Raw genomic sequence first — 9510 nt, 5'->3', positions numbered from 1 at the left:
GGCTCCCGGCTTGGGCTTCCTCTTCCGGCGCCGGTAGTTGCCGTTCTCGAACATATCCAGGCAGCGAGGGTCCAGCGTCCAGTAGCTGCCCTTGCCCGGCCGCCCCTTCTCGCGCGGCACCTTGACGAAGCACTCGTTGAGCGAGAGGTTGTGGCGGATGGAGTTCTGCCAGCCCTGCCTGTTGTCGCGGTAGAAGGGGAAGCGCTCCATGATGAACTGGTAGATGCCGTTCAGCGTGACCCTCTGCTCGGGCGCGTCCTGGATGGCCATGGCGATGAGCGCGATGTAGCTGTAGGGCGGCTTCTGGGGCGGCTCCACCCGGCCCGACGCAGCCAGAGCAGCCGCGGGGGCGAAGGCCAGCGGCAGCCCGGGTCTCTCCGGGCCGTACAGATAGAGCATGGGTGAGGCGGCCAGAGCCGGCAGCCGGGGACCAAAGAGGTGGCTCATGGCGAGCGAGGAGCAGAGGCGGCTGGTCCTGCCAGGGGACCCTGGAGGGTTAGGGACTGCGCCCTGCCTGAGGGCCCTCCAGGGCAGCCCTCCGTGCCTCGGCCCTCCGCTCTGCCGCTCTCCCCAGCCGCTGCACGCTCTGTCCCTTCTTCATGGCTTTAAAAATGTTAAATAATTGTTGTAAGTTTGCTATTATATGTTGACTTAGCCCTGGAAAATAAATTGTCTATGATAAACAGTCGTTATGTTCTCAGCCCACCCACATTAATTAAAATTTCATTGCTGAAAAACTCCAAGCTTTTCCCTCCACGTGTCTTTTTGATACCAACCAATCGTTTTCGGGGCTATTCCTTCATTTGTTTATAGAATTAGTCTGTTGATAAGTCCGCCCACCCAAGTTGAATCAAGCTGTGTTTATTTGGAAAAATTTCCGGGCACCCAATATATAAACGCACTGATCTGATGTTTGAAATATCACGTCCACCCCTTGACGCTGTAAGCACACACAGTCAGCGAGGCAGGATGTGCGCTCTCCGCTGGTCCGCGGGGCCAGGAAGGAGGGATGGAGCTGGGGGCGGGGAGCACAGGCTGCATTTTACTGCTAGCTCGGGGAGCCCCATAACCCGGAGCCTCCCACAAAAGGTCTTTTCTTCTTCCCGGCCTAATAGGAGATGTGACGATAGCCCTGCCCTGCAAACGCTTGCTGGGGTCCTTGAAACCTTTTATACCTCAGCAGTGGCAGCAGCAGCAGCGGGAGGGAGGGAGGATGGATGGGAGGCGTGGGTCCTGATGAGCAGGGGGCAACGCAGTCCTCCCTGGAGAGGTCCTGGGCCACCCAGTCACCCTGTCCCAGGCAGGCACTCTCCAGGGCCCCATAGCCCAGGGCCCCAGGGAGCAGGGGAAGGGGTGGACCCCAGGAGCTCAGCCTCTCTGAAGGGGACACTGAGGGTCTGGGCACCTGAGCTCCCTCAAGAAAGGCTTCAGAATGAACCTGTGCAGAGCTGGGGCAGGAGTAAGGTCTCCTGGAGGGGCCAAGGTCACCAGCTAGGAGCACCATAAAAGGGGAATCTGGCAGCTGGCGGGGAGAGCGGGTATTTGTGAATGCGGGTCTTTTGCTTTATATTCTGTGCTTTCCTGTTTATAACAAGGAGGGGGGTTATAACAACTTTACAAGTGCACGCAGCTGGCCTGTGATTACATTAAGCATTTGGGAAGCCTATTGCCTCCCCCACACCCGCCCTAGGGTGCAGGCACCCCTACTCTGGTCTCACTTTACATGTAGCACACATTAGACTTTGAGTGAGGTTGACCCCAACCAAGTTGTCCCCTGCCCTTCTCACCAAGGACTGGGGCGGGCACTTAGCGGGACCAGTTTGGGTTTTTGATCTCTGTGGAGTATTCTTTTAAAGGAAAAAAGAAAACACTGTGATAACTGAATTAGCACCTCACTGAGTACAACGTGGAGCGATGCCAAACACCGGAGGGAGGGGAGAGGTCCGCAGGTGGCTGCAGAAGTGCCCAAGACGGCCCTGCCGGCGGGGACCAAGAAGGGCACTGAAGGTGCTGCGGCCGGCACGGCCGCTGTGGGAGTCACCGGGCTGGGACTGCTGCCCACACTCAGGGGCCCCCGCAGAACCCGGGGGAGCCTTGTGCTCCGAGACAAGGAACCCAGAAGTACTGCAGTGCTGGGGGCTTCCGAAGCTCTGACCCCTGGAACCAGCAGGCAGGAGAGGGCAAGTGTGAAATGCCAAAAAAAACCAAGAAGGAAGTCGCAACTGGGATCAGAAACCCGGTTTGGGTGCAGGTCCTGCCTGGAGCACAGGCCAGGCCCTGAGATGCAGAGGCGCTGTGTTTCTAACTTAAGCCAGGAGCAATGCCAGCCCCTGGCTGGGTCCTGGGGGTGGCCCAGCCTGGCCCAGAGGGGGCGAGGTGTTATCCTCTCAGAAACCGCTGCATCAGTGCACCCTTTTCAACCTACGGCCAAAAAGGAGCCTTGGTGCCCTCGCCTTCGCACCTCAGGACTCCAGGGCCATCCAGCGCTCCAGGTTGAGGCCTCCAGCGAGCCCGGGTGTGGAGGGACCCAGCTCCCAGCCTCTGTGCCCGCTCTAACTCACCCAGGCCCTGAGACAAACCGGTGTCAGGATGCAACCCCCTCCCTCACCTCTGCGCCTCGAAGCCCCTCCCGGAGCTCTGGGCCACCCGAAGTCCAGCACACACAGCCCTGGCTCTCGGGAAACGCGCGTGGTCCGTGCGCATCGCGCAAACTCGCAGGCACATGGGAGCTTGAATGGAGCAAGGGCGCCCTGTCGGGCTCAGGCGTGGGCAGGACAAGGGGGAGACCGCGCGGCGGCTGGGCGGGGCTCCGTTGGGAGGGGAACAGGGCGCCGGTTTGGTCTGCAGTTAGGAGGCCGTGCTGCCCGTTCACGGGGCCGGGGAAGGCTTCGGGGAGTCCCAGCCGGCAGGCTCGGGCGGGCTTGGGTCCTGCGTTCCCAAGGGAGCCGGGAGGGGCCGAAGTCGGGAGCCGCCCGCGCCGGGCAGATTCCCACGTTTCCGGGGAGCAGGGCCCGGCCTGGAGCAGGAGCGGATGCGCCCTCGTGCGGAAGCCGCAGGCGGAGGCCGGGGAGGCCCAGGGGGCAGCTGTGCCTGGCGACGGCGGGCTGCGTGGGTGTCCCCGGAGCCAGACGGGACGCGGCAGCTCCTCGCGGTCCACAGGTCCCCAGATCCGAACCGGGACGCCTCTCCGAAGTCAGTGGTTGCGAGCGCATCTCCCAGCCTAAGGGAAAGGCTAGGCCTCCGCCTGCCCGGGCGCCCGGGGACTGCGACGACGCCCCCGATTCTGGGCCCCCGGCAGACAGAGGGTCCAGCGCGGGAGCAGGGCAGACGCCACCGTCCCGGCCGGCTGGGCAGAGCGGGTGTGCGCTCCTCGGGGAGGCTGGAAGGAGCCCAGGCGCAGGGGAGGGGAGAGGCCGGCAGCGCCCAAGGCTGAGGTCGAAGCTCCTCCCACCGCGCCGCATCCACGCCCCCTGAGCGCCGCGAAGAAGGCGCAGAGTCCGCGTGAGCATCGGCCTCCTCTCCCCAGAGGTCGCATCCCTGTGCTTGAGGGCCCAGGGCAGTTGGCAAGTCGGATACAGATACGACACCACCCAGAGGGCCAGCCAGCGGGGTGGGAGGGCGCAGGGTGGAGCCCAGTGTCTTTGGACGCCTAAAAGCCCTGGGGGCCGACCCGACGTGAGAGTCACTGAAATGCACTGCGTTCCGCCACGAAATCCCCTACCCTGCTGCAGCTCTAAGGAGTACACAGCGTCCTTGGTCCCATTCTGCACACCAGAAGCCGAGGCTGGGCGTGAGCCTGGTCTCCGTGAGGAAATGTGCCGAAGACAGAAGCAAAGCACACTGAGACAGCTCCCAAGCGGGGCCACCAGGGCCCTGGGGACCTCTCTCCCTCACACCCTCTCTCACACACAGGAGCCACCCACTTCACAGATGAGGAAACTGACCGGACGCAGCACACTGCAAGCCCAGGGAGCTGCAAAGGACAGAACAAGGATCCAAGGCCACAAGCTGTCCTCCGAAAGCAGGGGTTCAGATGGAGAGAGGGAGTGATCTGCTGTCAGACAACAGGGCCCTCTGCAGACTGAGGGGCCCGCTTTACCCCGGAGCTGGGAGACTGGGGCGCCGCGGACCCTCCCTTACAAACCCAGAGACCCTGCTGCCTGAGCCTGCCGCAGTCTTCTGTTGCCTCTCCTTGGGTGGGGGAGCTGGGGCTGCCCAGCCTGGCCAGGAATGGGGAGCTGGGCAGGGCTTTCCAAGTGAGGCGCTTATTTATAGCTCACCTTGTTCCCAGAAATGATTGAAAGGCTACAAACAGGCACTGCCCTGCCCAGCTGGTAAAGGAGCCAACCAAGACCCGAAGAACCTTTTCTGTGGGGTTCTACAGGAAAACCCCAGCCTTGCTAGGGCCGGACTCTGTGTTAGGGTCCCGGATCCTCACCCTCTTCCACCATCCTCTCATTTTCCCCTTGAGAAACTGGCCCAGAGAGCTCGTGGTAAGGGGGTGGTCACAGGAAGCCCCCGCTTGATGTCGGCAAGGTCCTGGGTGATACTGGGTGTGGAGTGAGCCTTAGGCACACAGACGCTGCGGGGCAGGAAGACCACTTGGGAAATAACTTGCACCGGGGGAGAGCTGGGCCATGTGGCCAGCAGGCGGGGGTCAGAGGGGCCTCTCTGGCCGTTAGGATCTCCCAGCCAGGACTGAGCTACACCCCGGGACAGGGCAGGAGCCCCAATTCCCCCTACCCAGCTCCATTCTCCTAAAGGCACCAAAAGGTCAGCACCCTTGTCAAGCCTGTGGTCTCCCCCCCCCACACACACACACACACTCCCGTCCCAGGAAGAAGTCCCCAGGAGCCCGACGCTGGCAGCACCCAGCACCCAGCACGCAGAGACATGGCTCCTGCTCCCCTTGCTATAGGGCAGGAATGTTGAAAATGTCCCAGACACCCGCCCAGCACATGGTAAAGGTGGGTGGTGTCTTCCCAGGCACAGCGGCTGTTCCCAGGAGGGACGGAGGGGCTGGGATGGTGGCTGCCAGCCTTCTGGCCTCCCCAACATTCCACCCCCTTCCTTGCATGCCTGTGTTAAAAAGCAAACATTTCAAACGCCTTGGTGAGCTGAGGCCATGCAAGACCGAGGCGGACAGGGAACGCTTCTCTGGGAAGTTTGGCAAAGCATTTCAAGTATGCGGTGTCAGCAAGCACTCAGGGAGGGTAGACAGCCCACGATGGCCCTGACCCCGCCTGTCCCCTTCACCTGGACCAGCGGCCGGGTCCTCCTCTCCTGAAATCCCAGCAGAGCTGCGGCTAAGGCATAGAACCACAGGCTTCTACTTACCCGGCTTTGGGCCCCGGCAGTCGGACAGAGGTGTAAGTTACCGACACCCACCGAGGGCCTGGTCCCCGAGGGCCAGGCGCAGGCTCTGAGACCCCAGTGCCTTCTGAAGGCCTTGAGGTTTTGGTTAACAATAAATTCCCACCAGATAACCCTGCCCCAAGCCCCTCCCCTTTCTCGGATTCGGAGAGGGGATGGGAATGGGGGGGTCTGGGAACTGCCTTCTGCCCTTCAGTGTCGCCAGCAATGCTGGCAGCGCCCTTCGGGCCTGATGGGGAAGAGGGGCGGAGAGGACCCCCGAAAGATTTATGAGCCATGCGCTCAAGTTCCCAGGACCCTTCGTTTTCCTCTCCCTTCTGATCTCCTTTCTTGCAGGGGGGTGGGGCGCGAGGGCCTTCAAGGGGCCCTGCCCAGCCCCACATGGAAGGTCAGGGTGGCTGTGGCCAAGGGGGGCTGGGAGGGGAGGTTCGTTCACACAGGCAGATAGGGCCTTTGAGTGAAGTCCTCATCCAGTGCCCAAGCGATTAGGACAGTCACCGAGGGGTTTGCATGGGTGTGGCTGAGCTACGGAGCCACGGAACCAGGACAGTGGGCAGCACCTGGCTGCAGACCCAAGGGTCCTTGGAGACCGCACAGCAGGACCCTGGCTGTCCCTCTTTATGCACATGTGAGGTTGGAGGGTAGCCTCAGCCTGACTGGAAACCACCAAACAGGGCCGCTGCCACCCCAAGGGGCTGGGAGGGTTGGGGGTCCACAGGGCGTCCATCACAGCTGCACCCTGGTCAGTCACAGTCCACACAGCCAGGGTCAGCAGGGCCCTCAGGGTGGGTCCCAGAGAAGCCCTTCCCACCATGGTGGTGGTGGGATTGCTTTCATTTTATGTGTGAAGTTTGCGATCCGCCCCGAGGTGTCTTCTTGCTGGGTGGTCATGGGAACACCGCTTCCAGCAAACCAAGTCCGAGTGGATTGCAGGGTCCTTCCGGCCTGGGCCTTCTCCCTGCTTCTCCTGGGAGGCCCTGGCATCCCCAAGAAAGAGGTGGCGAGGGAGAGTGCAAGTCCTGCACAGGCTGCTTTGGGTGCCCAGGTCTTTCCATCATCGCCTGGCAGAGAAACGTGCGTGGCTGCGTGGCAGGTGCCGTGGGTGCTGAGCACGGCACGCTGTAGCTGCTGAAGATGTCTCGTCCTCTCAGGAGCAGCAGCTGCTGAGTCGCTAGGCCCAAGGTCGGAGCTGTGTGGGGATCATCGGAGGCCAAGACGGAGCCTAGCCTTGGCATAGACAAGCACCAGGGACCCAGTGTCTGGCGCTTACCTGCACCCACCCGGTCCCTTGACTTGAGGAAGCCTAAGGTTCTCAGGAAAGCCCCAAAGCCCGGCTGGACACACCCAGGGACAGGCTTCTCCCTTCCATCCACACCGTGGGGCCTGGGTAAAGCCCCAAATATAAGCCCAAGCTGCCAAGTTCCCAGGGGAAGGGAAGGACCCTCAACAAGGCCTCCAGGTGCAGGGCAGGGCCCCCAGCTGCCCACTGTCAGCAGCACCCTCTCTACAGAGTCTTCCCAAAGACAGTGCCGGAGCCGCAGCGCACGGGGCGGTGCTCTCACCGCACCCCTGTCCTCCTCTCTGCAGGCGGCTCTGCTCCCAGGCGTCATCCTCCGCAGGGCACCCACCTCAGGAGGACGGAGACCTGCAGGGAAGCCTCAGCGGAACATCTGGAGCGGGAGCCCACCCAGTTGTCTAGTGCAGCCCTTCCCTCCTGGGTAAAGGCAGGAGCCCGACCAAGCAGGACACAGTGAAGGCGCCAGGAGCTCATGCCACCCCTGGTTGGGGGCCCCTCTCTCAGCTCCCTCCTCCTGCGCCCCAACTGCAGCACAGCTGCCGGGCCTGCCAAAGTCAAGTCCTCCGCTCCACAGCTATTGAAAGGAGTAAAACGCAGCCTTTGGGTCGTAAGAGCGCACTACCTGGGGCCACAGAGTGAAAGGATCTGTGTTGCGCGTATGGGGGAAATTCTTATGCGGCAGAGTTCCCCTGGTCTGTTCCAGCAGGGCATAAAGACAAAAACGCTGTTTCAACAACAACGACAACACCCGGACTCCCTGGGGCCACTGCACGAGCAACACCACTTTTGGCAAAATCCGTGTGGCCGAAATGTTTAATCTACATTCAGCTCCAGGGTGGCAACAACCAGCCCACCTGCTGGGGGCCGTGGTGCCCCTCGGAGGCCGCAGGAGTTGCAGATTTCAGCCAGTGAGACCGACAAGAGACGCTCCCCAGCTACGGTTCACGGTTCACGAAGGCGAGGTCGTCAACAAAAATTAAAAACATGAGGTATCAACACAGGAGAAAACTCAAGTCATAGTCTCCCTGCTATTTAACATATTGAAAAGTTGGTAAAATTTAAGACCATAAAAGCATCCTAAATTATTTTTTGCAGGACGATGAGGTTTTACATTTTTTCACTGCAGTAGGGTAATGATTTAGAAATCAAATGGGAAAGTAAAGGAATTTGGAATCCACCTCTGATCCGCAGCCACCAAGGGAGAGGGACATTAAACACAGAGAATCAGCCCCTGGGTCCTCACCAGCGTCAAAATCCTCTCCGGGAAACCATACAGGGCAAAGGAGTCCGCCTCCTAGGAAATCAAGGGAGACAGCAGGACTCCCCCGGTTAGCAAATGGGGAATGTTTGTCCTTCCCCTCTCTCACCTTCCAACATGGGGACAGCTGGACCCTGAGCCAAAGCGGCACTGTTTTGTTTTGACAATTGGCTTGTTTTTCTGTACTTCACAAAATTCATTAGAGCAATGGAGGAGCGAGTAGCTCTCTGTCGCCCAAGAGCCCGGGGAAGCGGGTGGGTTCTCAGGTTGCCTCAAGAAAAGAAAACCCCCAGCGTGGGAAGTTTTCAAGAAAAGCCCTTTCTGTCACTAAAAGACACAAAAGGGACACACTCCCTTGCCGTGGTCATCTGCTGGGGTCTGCACAGACAGCCACCTGTGTAGCAAAAATAATCACAACAGGTGGGTTTACAGACACACCTTGGATTTTTTTTTTTTAATGCAAGAACACAAACACACCATTCGAACTTTGGGCAGAAAAACGACATGGATTTATTTTAAGGTAAATACAACAATTAAGACCACATAGGACAAACACATGAAGTTAAAATTTTCTGTTTTTTTTTTTTTCTTTAGGAATACTGGGGTGGAATCTACTATACAAAACCATCGGACTTTGTAATAAAAAGTATCAGATACTTGACTTCTTTATCCACCAACAAAAAATAAATTATTTTCTTGTTTTGTGAAAGACCTACAGCTGGGGAAAGAATTATAGCTCACCCACATAGGTTTCTTGAACTGAATTTGACAGAAATGGTTGGGCAAGATGAAAAATTATCCAGTGAACTCAACTTTAAATATTATATTAATGGCTCTGAACAACAACAACAAAAATAGCCTGATTACAAATCCTCCACACATTTTTACAGCACGGTTAGAGAAATTTAAAATTACACACAGCACACACATTATCTATAGGGACCCCATACACCTAGGGGGTTCGCTACAGAGTCATTCGTGGGTCGCTATGGGATCTGCTCCATAACTTAATCTTTGAAGCCCCCAGCGGGGCGGCGCACAGCTTCCTGAAGGGGAGAGGGCTTTGGATCAATATTCATCTCGCTGGCTGCGTCCCTCTAGAGGGGCTTGCTGGGGGTCCCAGAAACGGGGCGACGGGGTAGAGTTACCTGCGCGGGTCCAGCCGGCTGAGGGCCTGGAAGAGAGTCGGCGGACAGGTTTACTTTCTCTGCGCTCTGTCTCTGCAGCCTGCACTGTCGGAGAGGGTCTCGCCGGGGGCGAGGCGGGCGGCGGGCAGGGCCGGCGTCAGTACTTGGAGCAGTCGTAGGAGTAGGGGGCTGCGTGGCGGTAGAGGGACGGCGCGGCCCTGTAGGGCAGCTGACAGCTCGCGTTGCCGACCTGGGACTCGCCGAGGGTCGAGTTTTCCATGCCCAGCCGGTGCGAGTTAAACATCTCCCGGACGTTTGGGAACGGCTGCTGCTGGGCCGAGAACGCGTGCCCGGGGAGGTGGTTCAGGTCCCCGCCGTGGTTCAGGTACCAGGAGGCCGCCTGGGTCGGCGCCGGCGGGGGCTGCGGGGCGGGCGGCGGCGGCGCCTGTGGGTGG

General features: G+C 59.4%; 1 protein-coding gene across 1 annotated transcript in view; it reads right to left on the bottom strand.

Annotated features, from left to right (window-relative positions):
• Positions 1–3501, bottom strand: part of LOC102024508 (forkhead box protein L1) — a gene marked incomplete in the record, with an annotated part of 5453 nt that extends 1952 nt beyond the window's left edge. The window contains 1 exon segment of the mRNA XM_013508009.1: positions 1–3501. Within this exon segment, the coding sequence (XP_013363463.1) occupies positions 1–447 (447 nt within the window).
• Positions 3502–9510: the final 6009 nt, after the last annotated feature.

Source organism: Chinchilla lanigera, unplaced genomic scaffold (genome assembly GCF_000276665.1).
Source record: "Chinchilla lanigera isolate Chin_1 unplaced genomic scaffold, ChiLan1.0 scaffold00140, whole genome shotgun sequence".
Classification (NCBI taxonomy): Eukaryota; Metazoa; Chordata; class Mammalia; order Rodentia; family Chinchillidae; genus Chinchilla; species Chinchilla lanigera.
The sequence above is the reverse complement of the archived record's forward strand: the minus strand, read 5'-3'. Positions and strand labels throughout refer to the sequence as shown.